General features: G+C 39.4%; 1 protein-coding gene across 9 annotated transcripts in view; it reads right to left on the bottom strand.

The window, feature by feature from the left end:
- FAM13C (family with sequence similarity 13 member C) overlaps nt 1-22,060 on the bottom strand; it is a 58,157-nt gene that overhangs the window by 14,627 nt on the left and 21,470 nt on the right. For 7 of the 9 annotated variants that reach the window (XR_007507317.1, XM_049810794.1, XM_049810796.1 and 4 more), the window contains 7 exons: nt 19,813-19,876; nt 12,192-12,342; nt 11,746-11,811; nt 6,174-6,384; nt 5,123-5,261; nt 3,603-3,684; nt 971-1,182 (listed from right to left, as the gene is read on the bottom strand). Coding sequence is in view for 8 of the 9 variants with exons in the window: in XM_049810794.1 (XP_049666751.1) it covers nt 971-1,182; nt 3,603-3,684; nt 5,123-5,261; nt 6,174-6,384; nt 11,746-11,811; nt 12,192-12,342; nt 19,813-19,876 (925 nt within the window). In the remaining variant the exon portion in view is untranslated. The remainder of the gene's footprint in view (nt 1-970; nt 1,183-3,602; nt 3,685-5,122; nt 5,262-6,173; nt 6,385-11,745; nt 11,812-12,191; nt 12,343-19,812; nt 19,877-22,060) is intronic. The other 2 variants (XM_049810798.1, XM_049810801.1) reach the window with 1 other exon arrangement.

Genomic DNA, 22,060 nt, shown 5'->3' with positions numbered 1-22,060 from the left:
TCCACCCAGAATAATTTCTTAAGTCTCGCATAGTTTAGCATTTAGTTCTTCTTCACTCTTCCTTGTCCCATTCACCCCCTCCCCTTTTTCGTTCATCAGCCAGAGTCTAAATGTTACAGTGGACATTTAGATTTTAGGTACCTTTGAGGACAGAATTTATTGTCTTGCTTGGCTGTATAGTATCAGGAATAGCAACATCATTTCACAGCAAAAATAGCTTCCCTCCCCTTCCCCTCAAGTATTTTGTGGACAATATGTATTGCAGAACAACAGCTTTAGACAGACTCTATAATGTGCCAGTAGCATGAAGGTACAGCAGAATTTAAAAATATGTACTAGTTTAAAAACAAAAATAAATTGCCCAGCCAAGCAAGCATGTTTCATGGAATATTGCTTCTACGTTTACAAGAGTAATTGAGAATGTGGAAGAGCAGAAGCAGTAAACGTACAAGATCAGAAGGGCAAAGCAGTCTGGATGGTTGTGCTATGATCTTAGTGCAGTGCTATCTACTGGGCAGAGGCTTTCAGCATTTCTCAGGTGAGAGGGGACCTTTATTGTCAAAATAACTTCAGGAACGTTTTTAGTCACACAGTTTCTGTGGACTCAAGATAGGATTGCCTTTGCTGTCACCATCTTCAATACGTGAATACACGCTTCCTGCGCACACAACCTCAAGTAGGCAGGTTTCAGCAGTGTCTGGCAAACAGTTTTATACACACATCTCTGAGTAAAAAGCACTTAGCACTATTTGAAAAAACTTCTTTCACCTCTTTTTCTGTACAACTCTTCACAGAAAAGTCACTGCAGAAAACTGCACTAAAGCTCCCACCTTGTTAGAGAGAAGATGCACTGCAGTGCCAGAAGACAGAGGATGCACACGCACCAGCACACCCTGAGCCAGTTACGCACTAATTAATATCTGCCTCAGATGATAAAGTTCTGAAAGAAACAGCCATACTTGTTAAATACCTTAATAGTCTCAGGAAGGTTAAAGTGTTGTCTTTTCTCCTTTAATCGTCTCAATACACTATCCATGGTTTCTTCTACTGAGGGAGCTGGTTCCATGCTTGTGGCCTCCTGTGTCCCAGCCTCTTTAGAGGTCCCAGTGTTTTCGCAATGATCATTTCTTTGGGGTGCTCTAGAGGTACAGTTTTGCTCTTCTGACATTCTGAGTTTCAGCTCTGAAAGGCAAATTACTTGGCAAGTAAATAGCTGAGAAATGTTTGCAAAGGAGTTTCCTCTGACACTACAAGAAAAAAAAAATCCCTACTTCTTGCATACGGTTGTTATCATACCACAGTTGTGTAGGAAAGTAACTCCGCTTCAGTTCAACATGTCACATCTTTTACCTGGTTAAAGGGTTATCTAATGGTGAATGGATGAGATGTGTCCACACCAATGAAACTTACAGCACATATGTACTCTTTTTCCTCCAAGCCTATCTTCGACATAAAAGGTGAGGACTGAAGAGGCACTGGGTTAAAGAGCGGGGTCTGGGTAGGAGTCAGTGCAGAATTTCAGGGGGAATGAGGTTAGGAAAGGGGTTTAAAAGGACAAACAGCACTTCAGAATATTTGTGGGAGGTTTGGGGGGGGAGGGGAGATACGGAAGCAGAGCTCGCTCTCTCCCCCTTCTCCTCAATAAACCCATGCACTCTCAATTGATTTGAAGTCTGGTATACGTAAGAACGTGTCCAAGCCTACTGTGGGGATTGTTTTCTAAGGATGCAGCCCTTCACAGATGCCTTCCTGGACAAGAGGCAGCGTCTCTGCAGCCACCTGCCCCACTCTCATCCCAGCTGTGCTTGCCTGCCCTCCTGTGCTGCTGCGCAAGTGAGGAGGAGAGTGAAGGCCCTCTCCTGAGAAGGGCTGGGGAGGCTAAGCTGTGCTACAGAACCCGGTGTGCCAGCTGCCAGGCTGCTGAAGCCAGGTGCTCCAGGTCTGTATAACCAACCCCACTCTTCTCTAGTGCAATTTAAACCATAACCCTCCCTTCCAGAGGCTGCATTGCCATCCCAGCCAGGCTGCTGAGCTGGTCCTCACAAGGAGAATCAGCCACTTTGCTTAAATGACTTCCCTTGGCAGAAAAGCACCTGAGCTACCCAGCAGAAGTCATACAGGTTACAACGTGTCCTAGCTTCCCAGTCAGCAACCTGCCTGGACGCGATAAAGTGTGTAAGTATGTTAGCTTGACACCAAGCCAAAGACCTTGGAGCTCCAGGGACCTGCACAGAGCAACAAGGAAATTGAATTGGGCTCTGAATTAGCTCCCTTAAAACCAGGCTTTGTTCCTAGCATATGCCTGGCTGGTGAAGGCCCTTGGCCAAAGCAGGAAATTGATGGCTCCAAATGTGTTAAATTTATTGAAATCCATGCAGAAACAGTAACATAATTTTTTTAGCTGTGACAGTCTGAGGATACAGGCCAAGTTTGCAGGGAAATCCAGTAACTTTCAGTTAACACATAGAGCTAGGAAGGACGGACAAGCCTTATGAACTTGAAGAAGGACCTACAAGCACATGAGCATTTTTCCATTTCAGTTGCACCTGTCTGGTGAACCTCATGAATCAGTTAAAAGCAGTGTCATTACTCAGTATAATAAAATCAAGGGTGTTCACGGGGTCGAGGCATTTTGGGTGTGAAGGTGAGGCTGATCTATGAAAGCTAGACACCCTGGCTAGCTGAAGCAATGGTTGAGCCAGAGCAATAATTTTCAGAAAGTTAACTGTGTAGTTTGACCATTTCCTCTCATTTGCCCTTCCTGGATTTGTAACACAACGTTCAAGGGAAAAAAATAGTAATAATCTAGTAATCATGCAGCGTAGTATTTAGAGCACTTTCCAGACTAAATTTACTGAAAGATGAATATATAATTCTTGATTTACCACAGTCTCACCCTTTATATCTACATTCTTAACTATATCCAAAACAGAGATGAAAGATAATACTACAATTTAATTAGTAGTGAGAATCCATTTATAATGGGGGAAAAAAAGATTTAGATAAATTATAAATAGCCTTTAAAAAAGAAATCAATCAGTCTTGGCTATATTTTCCCTGAGGGTAAGCATGTAATACACATACAGACATTAATGGAGTGGTATGCAGACAGTCAAGGGCAAAACTTGACCCTCAAGACCAAATCTAATATCAGGGAAAGATCTGTTTTTATAATCAAAAAAAATAAAAGCTTTAGAGTTGTGTAACCTCAGTCCTAAAGAAACATTTTGCACCTAAATTTGTACTATTACAAGGACACTTCTAATTTTGTAATTCTCTATTTCAGACACTCATAAAAATATTCAGAATAACATTGCCTTTTGCATGAATGTTTATAGTGATGAGGGAGAGATGATGCCTCTTTCCCCTTCTCCTTTTTAGCCTTGTTATGAGGGTTGAATTGGCTTACTTTAATCCCTGCTTTCAGGAATCAAAGCAAGTCATATCACCTAATATCTTTGTTGCCATTGCGAAACTTATTGCCGTGCACTGTGAAAAATAAGCAGAGCACCGAGTTTAGAAACCTAACTGCAAAATATTTCAGGTACGCTCTTACTTCCAAAAGCTTCAGCAATAAAGTGAAACAACATGCTATTACGTACCTTTGAGCTGCTTACGACCTTTGGCCAAATCATTCATCCATTTCAGAACTTCAGGATTGGAAGTCTTGTCACCATGTGAAGGCTGAGTGTAAAGAAAAAAGGAAGAATAAAACAGAAGGAATTGATGGTTATACAATCAAACAGATAAAAACCTATCCACACACAGTGTGCTAAAAAATGTCTGTAGTTCCAACTGCACTATATCATAGTGTCATGCAGAGCATTTGGCTTAATCATGGTACTAATTTATCATGACTTATCTCTCCCCATTGTGCCACAGTGCTACACGGATCTGAGTATTTTGGCTCGGATCCTAAAAAAACCATCCAAGTCCCTGACTAATCGGGTAAGTAATCTCAGTGACTTCAAAAGGACTGATCAAATACCTAATGTTAGTCAAGTTCCTAAGTGATTTCCAGGATGGTAACTGAAGCACTCTGTCCCTTGCAGAGATAAGCCCTTACTGCTTTAAGACAGGGATTCTCCTGGAAAACAGCACTTTAAAAATTTCAATTGAACTGCGTAATTAATCAAATGAAAAAATCCTGTGCAACAGAGCGATTTCAAAAGCCACAAACAACAAAATCTTTGTATATCAGTTCTTTCTTTGCAGTTATAAATTGCCTCCAAATTAAAATCAATTTACACTGGATCTTCAAAACTCAGGTATTTAAAATGGCAAAACAGTTTTGCAAAATTAAGCCTCTGAAATAATTTCTTTTCTGGTCACAGTATGATGACTGTTTAGGTATGATATTTTACTCCTAAGAGTATATGATGACTGTAGAGCAGTACGAGTCACAAATGTACTTTTCAGTTTGCCGTCATTGATGAGATTATAAGCTAATATACAATTTAATTCATTTTCATTTTAATGTAGTCATAAAATACCACAAATTTCCCCGTTTCATATTGTACACATCCTTAACATTGCAGATGTTTTGATATGCTTATTCCACACAATTCATATAACACAAACTAGCTCAATATGAGCAATGATCTTGCGTATACTGCACAGAGGACACCGTTGACCTCAAACAGCCCCCCCACCAGAAACACATCACAATTTTTACTTCTGTAATTTCTGCCATCAGCTTCTATTGAGCCCTATGCTTTGGAGGTTTACAGGAGTCTGCCTGAATCTGCACAGTAGAGCAACAATTTTCAGGCAAATGACTTCGGCAAAGTAAGTAAGTAGCTTTTCATCTTTTGAAGCATTTTGGTTCACAAGCCTGTCAGCTATGTTCCACTGATTCACACTTCTCACATATCTAGAAGATTGATATTTTGCAACAAAGGTAATCTAAAGAAAAAGTAAATTAGAGTCTCAGAACTATTGCATACACTGAAAGATAATAAAAAGATTGCTGAAGGAAGATAAAAATGCCTCTTTGATTATTTTCCTATCTCATTTTACCAAAAATACTCTTTCTCCTATTGTTTTGCCTAAGTTTAAATACACCGGGATTCTTGCCTGCCTCTTGTAGTATTTCCCTTTGTCTTTTCAATTATTAACTTACCAGGTATTTTTTTTCTTGCTCAAACTTTTCTTCATACTTTCTAATTTTCCTCTTGAGACTCTGAAGATGCTTGGTAAGTTGTGCTACTGTTTGTGGTTCTTTGCACTCTTCACAGTTACATCTAGAAGAACTTCTTGGCCTGCAAAAGCATAGTAGGTGGATCAAATAACTGGCTATATAATGGACCGTGCCTTATTTCAGGCACACTTGACACTTTGCTAGCACTTCAGAATTTGCAGCTAGGTTCCTTCACAGAAAAGACAGTTTAGTTTTACAAAGTAAGCATAAAATAATTGGTTTTTCCTTGAAGGTACCCCTAGGGTACTGTCTTTCACTCTCTCTCTCTTTTTTAATTAATTGTGGTATTTCTGAATATTTTTCAAAAGTTTTATCTAGTAGGTCACAACCTGATCCAGTATTTACATTTAACACCCACATTTTACTTCACAAATCTTCCAAATGTAAAGGGAGACTGTAACAACATGATTTGTAAAAGTAAGCTCGGGGAGTTTTTTATTACCTTGAATAAACATTATCATTTTGAAGGCAGTTTAGTTTCTGATTTTTTACAATTGCAAATCAATAGATCTGATTATTATTCATATGCAGCTGACAGCTATGTATACAAGCTCTTAAGAAAGTTTGGTTTCTGTCTGAAACCCACAGCTTGGTTTCTGGGGATCACATATATGGTTTGTTCATATGTTCTATGACACTCTTGTATCTCATGAATTACTCAAGCTGTAGTTCTATTGCAGCTGAAATTTTTAGTATTATACCTTGATAGCACTCCCTATGTTATATTCAGTCATCAGACTAATTACTAACTAACATTTAAAACTGTCCTTACAATATTGTACTGTGTTATGACTGAAAAAAATGCTAGATCCTGTTTCTGGTATTGCAAATTAACCATGTCAAAATAAGCTACAAGATGAAAATTTCTTGTTTATGACATAATAGTAACTGAAAAAAACCTACGAAGAACCTAAGACTGTGGACTGTACCAAAATTATTTAAAATATGTAAGAATTAAAATATATTTTCTTACATCATGAAAGGTTGAGCACTTGGTGGAGAAGGGGCAGACTCTGTGTCTAGATTAAATCTCTGGCTTTGGCTAAAGATAGAGCAGCGTGGTGACAAAAGAGGATTGTCTCCATCTGTAATGTGATACAGGAGTCGACTGGTCCCTAGGGAGTGATGTTCTTGTGGGCTGCTGTCCATGTCATTCTGCCAGCCTCTGTGGGCTGGCACAGGCTCTAGAAAGAAAGCATAAACCAATATGGACCGAGGGTCACTCACAAGATATTCAGCTACCTAGATAAATACAAATCTATACTTACAGAAGTATTCAAAGCATAAGTATTCAAAGTAAACAGCAAATAGTTCAGCAAAGTATCACATGCAGGATGAACGTAACACTGAGGATGAGAAAATAGAAAGGACAGTTCCCAGCTTAACATAAAGCATTTTTTAGTTCCACAGGAGAAGGTGGATGGGTGTGTTTGTAAACTATGAAGTCTAATATAAAGATGGAGAGTTTCCCAGAATAGCGGCATTAATTATATTTTCATAGATCTGTTTACTTTCGAAAGCCACATTCCTGAAGACGACGATGAGTGTACAAAACAAGTTTAATTTTATGATTTAGCATTTAGTCCTTTGGTCAAGAGAAAGGCAGATCAAAAATATAATATGTCCTGATGCTAAGAACCTCCAGTGTTGCTTGCAGTATGCTGCGGAGTTTCATTAAGGTTTGAAGTTACGTACCCATGGGTCTAAAGAACACAAGATATGAAAATAGCAACAACCAAAAACCTTCAGGTAGTTATTCAAGGTAGTGTGCAGTGACTGCTTGGAGGAGTCATGCTTATGATACTATGTTAATATTGTCTTGGACTATAAATGGAAACCTCACGTCAGGTGCCTCAAAAGGTAAAATTTGTTTTATAGAGGTGATCAAGCTAGAAGAATAATTTATTCTGGACTGACAAAGTAGGAATTGGTGAACCTCATCACTCTGATTCTGTTTATGGGTAACATGGTAAACAATGGGCACATGACGGACCCTACCTCCAGGGAATACCAGGAGCTCGTCTTCCCTTTGCTATATCTGGGTACATTAATGGGAAGAACCATTGAATCTTTTTCCTCACCCTCAGTGGGTGAAATGGGTGAGGATGATCTAGCCTACTCAATATTTTTGCTATCAGATGATTGTTCTTTAAAGCAGATTATACTTTTAGGGAGAAACTCCATGCTTTCATAAAAGCTCTCCCGCAAAAGACAGTTAAGTTAATAGAAGTTAAAGCAAAGGATGTGCTCTGTCTCAGATTCCCCTACATCAGTTTCCATAGTACATAATATTTTACACCAGATACATTACTTTTTCCTCTAAAACCATGTATATATACAGCCTTTGAATTCACATCTATTATTTTGTATTTCCAGGCAGCATGCATGTTATTTCTAATCAGTATTATATTTGCAATATAGCATGCATTCTAATACATTTCACAGAATCTTTTTATTCAATGAATGTCTAAAACTACACAGAAGAACAACTATACATGGATTTACTCACAGAAGAGCAGGCAGGTTTAGAAAAGTTCTTTCACCTTCACTTTCTTTCCTTTTTCTCCTTTGTACATGGGACATGACATTTCCGTGGTGAGTGGTTATTTCTTTCAGGATTTTAATGGAACCTTTGCAGTACATTTTTTTTGATGTCTGCCCAACAGACACTGAAGCTACAAATCCCTATCACTGCACTGGGACAGTGGGGACAAACCAGCTCTAAATGGCACCCTTCATAGAAAGCAACTATTGATTTAAAAAATAATAGTTACAATGGTCTAAAATGTCATTTTATCAGCCACTATCCAACTGTTTTTGCTTTACAGACAACAAAAAAATCCAATCGTATATTGTATAATCACAGTTCAGTCTTTCATGCAAAAGTTACACAACTTTTGTATCTCTAAGTACATCTACCGTAACAGCACCATCAATTAGAATTATGTTAAGCATTTTGACAATGAGACAATGTAGCTGATTATTAATTCTAACCTGGCATCTTTCCTCTAAGTACTTCATACTCTGTAGGTCAAATTCAACTCTCCAAGATACCAGAGCAACACCCAAAACTTCTAAATCGTGTATGAGATTCAAATCCTCCCATAGTGAGATCCAGAAAGGCATCTGGGAGAAGCAAGGGCAGAGCATTGTACCAGTCATGGGAAATTACATACACAGACAACATACAGTGATAATGGCTGGAATAAATGTTGTTCTGCAAACAAAAGTGTTGTCACTTTCTGGCAAGTAATCTTTCCTTACCCTTTAAGACTTAAAAAAATTAAGAGTTTCAGTTGGGATTTGGTTTGGGTTTTTCTTTAACTTCTGAAAAACAATATTGTCAATGAGGAGAAACTGGCTTCCTTCCGTTTACTTCACCATCTCTGAACTTCAAGAAACGTATAATCACTGTGAAGTAGGTTGACTAAGAATAGTTCCACTATTTCTCATGCTCTGTTTTTAAAAGGAATAAATTCTTTTATAGTCATATTAAGTAGCAGTCTCCTCACTGTGAAAGGAAAATGATGTTATTAAAAAAAAAAAATCAGCCAGTCTGTGTATGATAGGTGCAGGAAAAAAAGTTTCCAACATTTGAACTCTGATTTTCTGTGGACCTAGAAATACTCCTCTTGCAGGAGGCAGCCCGTACTGCTGATAAACCTATATATGGTCACAGATATTTGCTCCTCTTCACATTTACCAGGCAATTTTACTAGGCCCAACCCAGTCTCAGAAATGGAAGAAAAGTATACATTCAAAACGAAACACTCCTGGAAGATAAATGCAAATGACAAGTACTGGCTGGAAAAGCTCCAGTGTAAAACCACACAAAGCTGCAGAGAGTTTAAGGACGTTTTTTATTCAGCCAGCAAATGAAAGGGAGACAACCTGCATGCCAGGTGAATTTGGGAATATTTCCCAAAGGCCAGGGCTCTTCCATTTCCTTGGCACCAGGGCTTCCTGACAGCATTGCTCTGCTAAAGCTTGTAAACTGGTGCAACTTTGGTGTGGCCCCAAGAAAGGTTTTAGTCCTAACCCTACTACAGATGCATTAAATTACTACATACTGCCCAGAAGTGGTCAGGAAGTCACTCAAACAGATTCATTTACGTGGCCCAATTACTGTAATAGCAGAACATTTCAGGATGATGACAAGTTATAAACAACCCAATTTTTAACTAACATTTAGGGCCATCATTCTGATTCCAGTTCTGCACAGATCCTAAACAAGACACTAAGCATTATCCTGTGAGTAGCCCATGAACTGACCAACCACCTACCTGTGTTCATGTGTCTCATCTAACTTTAGCTTCTATTTTTGCCAAAACTCAGAACTAAAGCCACATCTAGCCAAGCCAGTAAGTTGCCCCTTAGCCTGCATCTGCTCCATGTCATCCAGTCAGTCCAGCTTAGCACTGACAAGGGCTCACTACAGGACTTAAAGCCGCGATCTAGTATCTTATAATATGCAGTATGCTTCATAACGTGGACTTCAATCATATGACAAGGCATATAGTATAAGTCTGTATTTCTGCATGTGATATTCTTTAAGTAAAACAATAACACACTGAAATCTGTTGTATTTAAAAGGAATATGCAGATGTAATGTGTTCATTCCTCAGCACGTTACATCTGTGAATGCCATTATCAGGATTTTTAATTTAAAAGACATTTAGAACACCTTGTAGTTAAATTCAGGTGCTCAATGCTCAAATCAAATATTTGATGTATACTCATATCCAAAAGCTATAGAAATTACTCATACTCTGCTTTTCTGCCCCCCCCCCCCCCCTTAAAAAAATTAGCTTAATACCTCCTTGCAAGTCTTTATGGTCTCACTTTGCCAACTCTAATTCAAGTTTTTACATATTCAAAAATAAACTGGAAATTGATGACTTTGCTCAGAGATAAGAGTTACTGTTCACCCCTTAAAATTTGCATCCTGAAATACCCTGCCATTTTACTAGACTGTTCTAGCTTCATTCACCATATATATAATGTATTTTGTTCTAATTTCTGTTCACTGGGATGTGAAACAAAACAAATTAAATAGACTACTCAATCATGTTTATTTTAAAAATAATACATTTGTATATTGTTAATATTAAAAGTTTTATTGCCTGATTCACTGATCAAAGCTAATAACTAGAGATGTAGTATATATGGCACATCCTCTAAAATCTCTGTTCCTAGCCTGGTACAAATCTCTGGACTTCCATCCAACTTCAAGCTGAAATAGCCCATAGTCCCATGTGACAACTGTACCTAAACTCAATATATCAGAAGATTTCAGCAGTAATTTAAGAGACAGAAATAGGACTACCTCTATCTATGCAAAATGGCAAGTTATTAAAAAAAACCCACAAACCACAAAGCAGATATTATCAGGAATGAGCGTACATTAAAATCCATTAGATGGGTAAGCTTTAACTAAAGCACAAGTTTGAACTGCTAGAGTGACAGAGCATGCTCTGAACTGTGTGAGAGAAATGCTATATCATCCAATATTGCCTGTGTAGCTGGAGACAGGCAAATAGGAGCTAGAGAGGGTATTGGAATTAGGGGTTACTACCAGTATGATTTAAAAGAAAATCCAATTAAAACAGCAAAAATAAGCAAAGGAAACAAAGGGGAAAAAAAAGACCATCTTAACAATTAATTCCAAAACTACCAGAACAAAATAATTCAGTAAACTACTGCAAAAGGACGAAAAACCCACCCTGCCATAAAGGAAAAGAGCCAGTGAAGATTTTGGATGGGCTGCAAAATGTCTCTGCCTATGCAGCACAGATAGAGGATCTGTGTCTGCCTCAGATCCACAGCAAGGGACTAGCACCAGTGCAAGTTCCATAGGCGTATCCAAGAGCTATTAAGGTATTTGCCTAGCTGGGCTAAAGCATACTCTTTTTTTTTTTTTCCCCCTAGCTAAACTACAGGATATTTAGCATTTTTTACATTCCTTCATCTTTATAATAATTTGGATTCTACATATCATTTGCCTTAACTGTGCAATGCAAACCTCAAACTTTAGAATTTCTTAAGCAGAACACTATCATTTGGGGGGGGGGGGGGGGGGGAGGGGGGGAGGGGGGTGGTGGGTAAATAACTTACCATTATTTCTTGCTGAAAATTCTAAGCAAACAGCTTCTGAAATAAGTTCTTCTGAACCCAGCCTTTATTCTGACATAAAGCGTCAATTGCAAAGGGATTACTGACCTCTCTGCCTTAATTTGGACCATACATGGTGAATGATTTAAGTATTTGTGTATTCATGTCACTTGTCTGTGAGATGTATTAGTCATATTGCCTTTGACCTATTTTTCATGAACAGTGATTCCTCTTCTACTGAGCATCACGACTTTGCCAGCCCTGTGACTAAAAGCTATGAATTGGCAAAAATAGTGCCGAGCCTTAGGGCTATTTATTTGCAAGGACTGGTTTCCATATTGAGGAAAGAGGGAGAGAAAACACACCACAGTTTGCCCAGATGGGTAATAATACAGGCTCATGAATGATTAAAATCCACATGCTGTAAAACTCACCTTCACTATCTCTCTGCTGATGCATTAAATTAAAATCAATAATAGGAGAAATGAAGTGATATTGCTCTGATAAAAAGAATGACAAAAATAGAATTACATGATATGGCAGGTGATCTCACACAATACAGACATAGGAAGTAAAGAGCGTAAATTTACTTGAACAAAAAAAACCAGACTAAAACTGAAAATAAAAGAATCAGGATTCTTAAAACCTGTCTGAAAAGGAAGACTCCCTCTCCTTCTCTAAGAGAAGGTTATAGCCATTAATTTTCATTCTTTTAACAGGTATCACCCCTTTTTACATTACACAGCATTTGCATCAGGAAATGGTGCTTTGCATTAGCTCTGCACTGTTTCCCAGAGGGCTGCAAATCTGATATTAAACTGCAAGTCACAAGGCTTTTTTATAATTGCAAATGAGAACACACTGTGGCATGGTTGCTTACCTCCACAGCTGGCCCCATCAGCTTGCACACTGGTTTGGACTGATGAAGAGACTGGATCCTTGGGTGCTGGCAGCTGAGGAGTTTCTTCCGGGGCTGGCAGAAACGCAGAGCACAGATCGGTTTCAAGGGCTTGTAGCTTCAACAAAGAATTCTGCAGACAAAAGCAGAACATTGGGCTAGATAGAGAACAACAGAACACTGCGATAGCTCTTCAACTCACTGAGCCCATTAGCAGCGCCTGCAAAGGGGTGTTCCACTAGCAGCTCTGCAAGGACGTGCAAGAGAACAAACGTGCGCTATTCCACGAGTTTCTTGACTTCTGGCTATTTAAGTCCCAATTTATATAGATTATTCATGACACGTGGCAAAGATGACTTTGTCAGCAAAAGACGATTTATTCTAGGATGCCAAACTGAGATGGTGTCCCTTTTCTTGGTCTTGAAGCAATACATTAAGCAAGTATTTCATTCATTGGGCTGACATCACGATCTGATGACATTATGTCCCTCCCCATTTACCATTCATAAAAAACAAATCTCCCTCTCCAGCCAGTGAGTGCAGTATGCAGCAGTGAACAACGAGTTACTGAGAACACGCTCCCTCATGGGCTTCTTGGAAGAGCTATTTTTTAATTGGCTTTTTTAGAGATACTTCTTTATGTAGACATAGCTTTTATGTAGGCTGCTGCTGCTTCTACAGGCAACCAGATCATTTCCTATCTGCTGCAAATGTAATATTAACAGATCGTTGTCACTTGCTGCAGTCAAATCAGTGAGGGCAAGGCTTGTTATCTGTAACATCACTTCCAGCTACTGTGTCAAGCTTGGTCCACTTCTCATTTTAATCTTTATTGCTGCATGCAATATTCAGCTATACAATCTGACACAAGCATCTTGCTGTGATGTAAATGCTGTGAGAGCCCTAATCACCATCTGACTGGGCAAAATGAGTCACTACCGATACCCCACTCATTCAGTTCCCCTCTCTCAAGGGAAATACAGCTTGCAACAGAAAACAAATTCACACAAGGCTGCCTTAATAATCACACAGCTGGCACACACAGAATATACGTAAAATGTTAAGTCACTCAAATGGTACATATTTGTGAAGAGCATTTTCTGAAAAAAATAAACCTGAGTTGCAACGGAAAAAAAATTCCTCAAGTTTATACCCTGAAAAGCTCCTTTCCCCACTCTGTCAAAGACCTGAAACCAATTTATTAATTCATTTAATGAAATAATGAATTTATTTATTGGAATAATTTCCTTTGTTAACAATATCACCTATGTAGTAAGTAGTTTAATAAGTCTATGCATCATTTTTATTGTAATACAGCCCTTTTATAAACCCACTGATGCCAGTGGTTTTAGGTAAAACAAAAGTGGAAACCAATTTGGCTGAGAACAGCAGGGAAGACTTTCAGCCTTGATCCTTTCATTCCTTTTATAGAATTCAGGCAGTGAGAAGGGAGCAGAAAGTAGCTCTTTCTAGGAGATACCTCAAAATAGGGAAGCTTTGAAAAAGCACAAGATCACCATAACTAGATCCTGCAACTCTCCATGTGCTGTCAGGAGTGCTTCAAAATCCATGTGCCGTCCCACAAATCAGATTAGGTTACAATCGAACACTTGGACTTAGACCACAGCTTAGGTCAAAAAGGAAATCCAGGAACACCTTCCTTTTCCTGGTCCCAGAGCAAACAGCTCTGGCCATTCCTATGAGAAGCAGCTTGATATTAGAGACATGTGGGCAAAGAAATGGCTTGTGTTATACGTTCATGTTAGAATTAAGTTCCTCTCATCTGTTGTCAAGATACATTTTGACATCTCATCCTATAAAACCAGGAAAGAAGTGATTGCAAGATCAAGCACTGATTCATAATTAAATGCCTAAACATAATACCATTCTTTAAAAATATGCCATGATATAGAGCTGGTTTCTATAATCTGGGGCAGAAGATAACATTTACTATTCCCAGGTACAGGTTGCATTAACAACCTACCATTGTCTGGCCCAGCTGTCATTTCTAAGGATAATTTACCCATCTTGACCAGCAGCGCCTCGTCTTCACACCTCAGTTTCTCCAGGACTCCTGAACGACTGGCATTTTTTCCTTGTCATTTACTGACACTGCTTGGTCCAATATTTTATGTATGTTACTTCAAACTGATCTGGGTCCTTTAACCTGTCTGCTAGAGTATACCAGGTGTGCAACAACCCAACATGGGCTTTATCTGTGAAGACCAATATAACAAATTCACTCAGCTTCTCTGTTTACAGCTGTATCGCCTTAGTGCCCATTTTACATGTCCGCCAGCCAGCAGTCCCAGTGATACCCTACCTGGCTTCCTGCTTTTGATGTACTTCGTAGAATTCTTACCATTAGTTTGAGCATCTTTTATGAGGTACCTTCAAAGTTTTCTTTAATCCTCTGCAGGGCTTCAATTAGAGACAGAATGATGGAAACCATCTCACCTTCAACAGCTTTCAAGTAGCAGTGAATTTTTCTTGTCAAGGGAAGGGTGCTGACTTGAATTGTACCCATGGCACTGTTTTGGAAAGGGGTTTTAGGACATGACAGGCCTCATTTCCCACTGCCTCTCATCCCAGCTAGACCCAAACAAAGTGGCTGTGAAATTATCACTACAGACGGGCAGTGTTTTACAGTCATTAATGTCATCTAGCAAAAGGTGATTATACCACTTACAAACCAGTGAGGACTCTGATCCCAGCCTGGACTTTATCATGAGAACCTCTGATGGCAAGTAAGGAGAACATAGGCAAACATATCAGAACAACATACCGATAAGGAGAATGTAGGCAAATAACTGACAAAAATACCTAATCTTCACAGGTTGTTACTTCAAGCATTTGACAAAAAAAATCCCATATCAAGAAAGAATATTCACTTTGCATCACCGTTTCTTATGATACATTAATATTTATGGCAAGTTCAGTATAAAAACATTCACATAGACTACATTGTTAAACATTGTATTTCGGCAATGCTTATGCTGTAATTCACCAGCTGGTTTATATTCAGTTGCTCTAAATTATATTTTTCACCCATCTGTGGAAGGTGGGTGGATGGCAAATTTCCAGTCACTGCCAAATACTAAAAAAAAACAATCAAACCCACCATATAGTAATAATAATAGAAATACTTTTTTTCGTGACTGTGTCCTTGAAAGGGGTTTGATGTAGGGAGAAAAAGAGTAAGTAGTTTTGATCATTTTGATGTTACCAGGAAGACGATGAATCTGGAGCATGCCATCAACCTCACCTTACTCCTAAAACACAGCTGAGAACTTTGGTACTGCCACAGCACACTATACATGAAAAGCCACCATGTATTTCTGGGAACGCATATAAGGAGACATAGCTTTAAGCAAAGGCCAAGCATAAAGCTGCCCAGGGTCACCAACTGATGGGCGACAGGAGCATCCTAGTAAACAGTAGGGATGACCATGCTGCCTGCCCTGCAGCATGTCCTGTCCTGCCCCTCTCAGAGAGGTGCCTGAAGTAGAATCATAGAATCATTTAGGTTGGAAAAGACCTTCAGGATCATTGAGTCCAACCATTAACCACGCCCACTAAGTACCGGCAATGCCAGAGCAGCTGGCCTGGATCCTGCCAGCCTCGGACCTCCCGCTCCATGGCAGGAGCAGTGCAGCCCCCTGTTTCTGCAACTGCAGCCCAAACAGAGCAGGAAGGTGGTCTGGGAGGGGACATGGCTGTATATCAGCAACTGGCAGCGTGCTCTCTTTCCTTGGGCTCATTGGGGGCAGGCCAACATGCTACCAACTGCAGGCGAAAGGAAGGCAGGAAGAGAGAATAATAAAGTCTGAGCCCTGTCTTCATCTTCTCAAACCTCCCAAGTTCATTTGAAACCTTACTGGCCACTTCCAACTCCCCCCTAATTCTCCGCTACTTTCCAGTACCTCTAACAGACCTGATGGGACTGCAGGCATCCTGGCACAGTGGTGGGGATGTGTACTCTTCTGCACTGCACACACTCAGGAATACATCTAATCTGGAGATGAACCAGTCTGGGCACATGCTACTTAAAATTGTCCAATGGTCCAGACCTGCCCCTGGGGCCCAGCTGGGCCATCTCTGCTCTTGGCCATTTAAAAGAAATTGCAAAACATGTTAGAGGTAAATATGAACAGCTAAAATACATGGAGGGGGAAACGTTAGGTTATGAGTACCATCATAAATTTTAGTAAGCTCTTATATGGAAAACCAATATCACTGAAGTAATTTAAGCTATGGCATATTTTATCAGCTAATGATCTCAGTTCAAATACTTCAGATTTGATGCCCATTCCAGCTTTACTCTGGTGCCTAACACTAGTATTTCTGATGCATGCAGTAATTCCTGATCCATGCTAATGCAAGTGAAAGGACATACTAATATTTAAAATGGATCCTTAAGTTTCTTTGGAAAAATAACCGTATTGCTGCCTCTTAAGAAAAGTATTTTGCAAGTTTGAAAAAGAAGGAATTATAATTGTCTTGGACAAAGGCTTCTTATCTCTTCTTATGTCCTCTTAAAGTAACTGACAATTCAAAAAACTTGAGCTATGCCAATTCCACCAGAAAAAGAGAAAACATCCTGCATCATTCCAGATCAAAGATAATGGAAAAATAAAGACATTTACAGTAAGTCTGAGGAAAACAGAAAGACAGACAGTGTGGTATTTCTCTCCTATTTGTTATTTCTGCCAATGCTTTAAGAAAACATAGTCATTAAAGTATCATACTCTTGCCTGCTGGAGAAAACACAGTACAAAAGGGTTGCCATTTGCAGAGGAAGCTCAGCCTGTAGAAAAGAAACCATCTTTACAAACAATTAAGCCTGTAGACTGTACCTCACTGACCATCTCTCTTTCCATCCAATGATTACTGAAAATCGAGTTGAGGCCTTAGGGCAAGGAACTCTTGAGATGATAGATAACCTCCTACATCTAGAGAGAAATAGCACACACCTACACTCACACTGCTAAATCCCTCTGGAGAATGGGACACTGAATGAACAAATTCTCCCAATTTATCACCAAAATGCTGTGGCAATGAGGGGAGTCCCCTGAAATAGCTTATAAACTTTTTCACGGTAGGTGCCATCAGTAACAACCTCTCCAGCCGGAGGTCCCTGCATGGGGCCCTGCAGGATTGGTGCCATGTGACGTGTCGGTCAGCATGTCCAGGGGACCATAGCCTGATGGGAGACAATGCGCCAAATGGAGCCTCGCAGCCCTGCACTCTCCCTTATTGCACCAAGACCTACAGCACTGCTAATCAGTCGGTGCTCACTGTGTATCTACAGGGAGACCAGATAGGTAACAACGGCCAAAAGAGAGCCACTGCTGTTAGAAATAACTTCTTTCCCCGATAAAGCATTACTGTTATCAGCATCCTTTGTTTCATCCTTGTGGATGTCCTAAGGTCTGGTAAATTTAAGAACTGAGGGAAGAGGGAAAGGGAATGCCCCACCCATGGACTCTGCCCAGTCTCAGTCTGGAGCCTGGCAGGGAGAAGGGAGGAGAAGCAAAACCCAGACTTGGTGCTTTCTGCATAAACTGAAACCACCCTGCCCCACACACGGTGTTTCTGAATATTAAGGACGCCTGCACCCTGCCCCTCGGCCTGCTCCTGCCCCTCCAGGACAGGAAGGCGGCTATTCTAGTATACCCAGTTTATTGATGGATTTACTGGATTTATAAAATCACCTGAGGAAGAGAAGGAGATTAATCCAAGCTTTCAGCATTTAATGGCCTTTGAAGTGATTCATATAGAAAAGAAACTGAGCAAATATCAACCTGTTCAATTTCTTGACTCTAGGAAATTAATGCTTTTATATGTCACATTGGAACAGCGATGTATAAAAGCATCTCCCTTGCTTTTTAATCTAAGAGTTCAGGTTAAAACATGATAGGCATATTTTATGTGAACATAAATAAATCTCTGCGGTATCTGTTACGGCAATATTTGTGTCTTGAGGCATATGACATTTTCAATTCAGAACTTCTTTTATGGAGAACAAACAAGCAACAATAAGATAGAACAAGATACACCCTGGGTCTGTATAATGCCATGGGTGAGCAGTGAAGAGAGACACCACTTTCTCTAATCCTAGAAGGAAACTTATTTTCTTATGACACATGACCATTTGGGTTTGCAGTAGACCTGAGACACAATACAATCTAAGATTTTGAAAAAGAAAGCACCAGAATGAAATCCTTGCTAATTTCCCATAAATTATTAACAATTTATTTTAATTTCTCATCTAATTCTCTGTTTTAATGTCTTACATTGATTTTATTTATTATAATATTTTATCTTAACCTTTAAGGAATCCTTTACAAGAATTTTAAACGGGAGGTTTTAAGTGGAAGCTTTGGTGATTATTTGCAATGGGGCTTCTCAAAAGAAACAATAACTTAATGATTTCTGTCAGGGCCTTAACTGGCTAGACAGTGGCTGAGTATACTCCGTTATATCAGTCATGGAATGTGCCTTATGGGTTAGCACTGACATTTTCAACAGTGACCTGCACAACAATGACACAAATGCACAGGAAATAGTTCATAGTAAGGGGAAGATTAAGTGTGAATTCCTTTAGAAGGACTTCCCCTAATGAAAGTCAGGCATCTATTAATAGACACAGATAGTCTCTGGCTCATTATGGAAACAAATCTGTCTTTTCCATGGTTTCACAGGAATGGGCTTCCTTTCCCTCCAGTTCTTTTTTTCGGCTGCTTCTGTTGTTCAGTTGTCTTGGTCTACGCTTAAAAATATTGTTAGCTCCTTGTTTAAGTTCAATACTGCTCATTGCCCTTGCAGTGCGTAAGCATACTCTGTGCTAGTATGCAGATACCCCTGTTTGTGGGGAGATGCTTTATAAGGTTTCCTACTTTGAATAATTGGAAAGGTTGGTTTTGGCCTCCAGTATTTTGCTGATTGTGGGAATCTAGCCCAGGCTCACCCATTGTTTGACACGATCTCACAAACAGCTTCTTTGTGCTCTACTCTCACAGCATCCTCCTGGATCCCTGTGATCTCACAGCATCCATAATTCCTGTGAAAACAGCTCTTGTTTCGAGTGTCACAGGTGTTATTTGGCTTTTCTTGCTTTCTCTCTTCACTCTAACTCTTCCCTCCTCCCATCTTACTTTTTAAAGTAGCTTTTAGTCCACATTGTACTGTTCATTGTTTAGTTATGCAGGATGTAGCAACCTTGAGAACCCCTTATTTTTAAACATCATTGATAGCTGAACATTTTTGAGCTGTAATACAAGGAAAAAATCAAGTGTTCTTGAAAGATGGCATTTCACTCAGTCAATATTGAATGTTTAATTATTTTCTGAGCACAAACAGAAAGCAGCATAACATTGGCTTAAAATATTTGAAAAATCTCTTGCTTCTGGCTTTTAAACTATTCTAGCAGTCTCATGTCACATTTGTAAGCTTTTCTCCAAAAACATGATCAGAATGATTCATTAAAAAGCTAACCTAAGGTTCTCAGGTGATTACATTATTCCAAGACCTTAGAATTAACAAAACCAAACATCTAATTCAAAATTTGTAAAATCATATTTCAACTTTTGGTTAAGCTTACCTCATTTAAACTGTTGAATTGCTCAGTTCCTTCTTTTGGTGAAACGCTTATGTTCTGATCTATTCTACAAAACAAAACAAGAATTTTCACTCAATAGATTGCTTATCTGTGCTGCAAATATTTCAAACTTTTCATCACATCTGTACATAAATTACAAGTTATGGGATAAAGTTGTTTTATTAAAAAAATAACATCTCTGTGAAGGTTGCATCTGTATTTTATACCTCATTCAAAACAACAGTGATTTTCCTGGAATCCTAAATAATATATTTAAACTGTGAATGAGGTCCTGGAAATTATGACATTAAAATCTGGGCTCATTCTGTTACACAGAAGTTCTAAAGAAGCATGATCAGCTCTCAGTATCCTGGTGAGCTAATAGGGTTAAAGCCAAGAAAAAGCTCAAACATATGTTTAAATCTAAGCACAATTTGTCCCACATGCTTGAAGTCAGGAACAAGAGTTTTCCTGTATCAGAGCCATAAAGAATAAATCTTTCCATATTTGAATTTGTTGGTATTTCGGGCTCCCAATCTTCAACTTTCTGCTTAAGTTCAGTTTTGCAAATCTCACAAAGACCCAAGGGGCTGTCATGAGGAGTTGGAAATCCTTTGAGTAAGAGAGATGTCCACATTTTCTAATGAGTGACACTTTGCAGACATCAGAGATGTCCATACCTTTGGTTTTCCCTCAGTATATTACTGCTTCTCCACATGGAAATAGGAAAGGAATGTCCCGGACCAGCAAGGGGAAAATCTCTTCCCTCTGACTATGGCTGAGATGACTGTGCCCCATCCAGGCAGATGTGGTCGTGGTCTAAGGCTCCACACACCTACCAGCTTCAGGATTAGTTACAAATTCACTCTACCAAGGAATGAAACTGAAGCCTAAAAAAACTTCCCATGGATTAGGTGAGCAACCTGAATAGCCTCATACCACAGGTCTGTCCTTCCCCCAAAGCAAACAGAGGCTTTCACACTCAACTTCAAAGCCTGACATGGGCGTATCACAAGTTGACTCGCAACTCGGCTGAAGCAAGACAACTATTGCTGTCTCAGAGAACGAGATTTCTCATTGCTGAAAAGGTGGCAATGTTTGCTGGCCCCTGTGAGACTCACTCACAAACGTGGTCAAAACTAACACAAACCCCAGATTTCCTTTGGGCAAAATAATTCATATTTTTCAACCTATTGTGCTCAGTCATCCCAGCAAAATAGGTTTAAAAGTCTCTACAGGCCTCGAAAACAGTACAGACAGATGCACAGGCCTTTGTTGTAATTCTTCATAGATTTATGAGGCATTTAAAGACTGAAATGATGGATATACCACTTTCCTTACCAAAATAGACACATTAGATAGCTACACCAAGGTGAACAAGCACTTGCCTCCAAACAGGATCCAAGGTGTGCAATTCACATAGGAACAAAAATGAGTCATTTTGGTGGTGGTACATCTAGCACCAGAATGGGAGGTCTCACAGGCCAGCCAGCCTGTATCTTGAGATGCACAGGTCAGAAGAGAGTGATTTCTGGAGATACTTCGACAGAAAGGTGCCTTGGCTGACTGTTGTACAAGCACCTATCTACATCTCTATGTAGCTCTCCACATATATATTCTCTCTGCCATCTCGAAAATGAATAGCAAATGTCTCCATAATGTGAAGAGAACAGAAGGAAAACAGAATTACAGAAGCAAAAAGGTTAATGCCTAACAACCAATTTCTAGCTTTTAGGCAGCAGAGAGGGCAGTATGAGGCAGCAGAAAAGAGTTAAAACTGAGAAAAAGCATGGGGAGAGCAAAAGGACTCATTTAATAGGAAAGAGTGAAATATTTATAGTTTGGTTTAATAACATGTAAGGAAGAACCTGCAAGGCTACAAAGAGCTGAAGAATTGACTCACTAATGAAGAAAAAAAAAATATTTAGAGTGATTTATTGCATTGAACTAGACCTAGACATAAAGGAAAGGAAGAAAAGGACATGTGTCAGATTTGTACACTTCTGGTATTCATTTGGATGACTCCTTTCAGGGTGTGTAACACACAGCAAATGTGAACTCTCCTTAAGAAAAAGAAAACAAAAACCTAAATGCTAGCAGCAGTTCTTACAGGTGCTATATGAAGTTCTACATACTTCACAGCTATATCATTCATGGGTCTTGCACTGTGGAGAGTGAAAGGTTTACAGCACCCTTGAAGTACCACCTCTCTCTCATTCAGATCGATGCTCTTGTCTGCTGTTTTAGGGAT

The sequence above is a fragment of the Accipiter gentilis genome, chromosome 9 (genome assembly GCF_929443795.1).
Source record: "Accipiter gentilis chromosome 9, bAccGen1.1, whole genome shotgun sequence".
NCBI lineage: Eukaryota > Metazoa > Chordata > Aves > Accipitriformes > Accipitridae > Astur > Astur gentilis.
The sequence above is the reverse complement of the archived record's forward strand: the minus strand, read 5'-3'. Positions and strand labels throughout refer to the sequence as shown.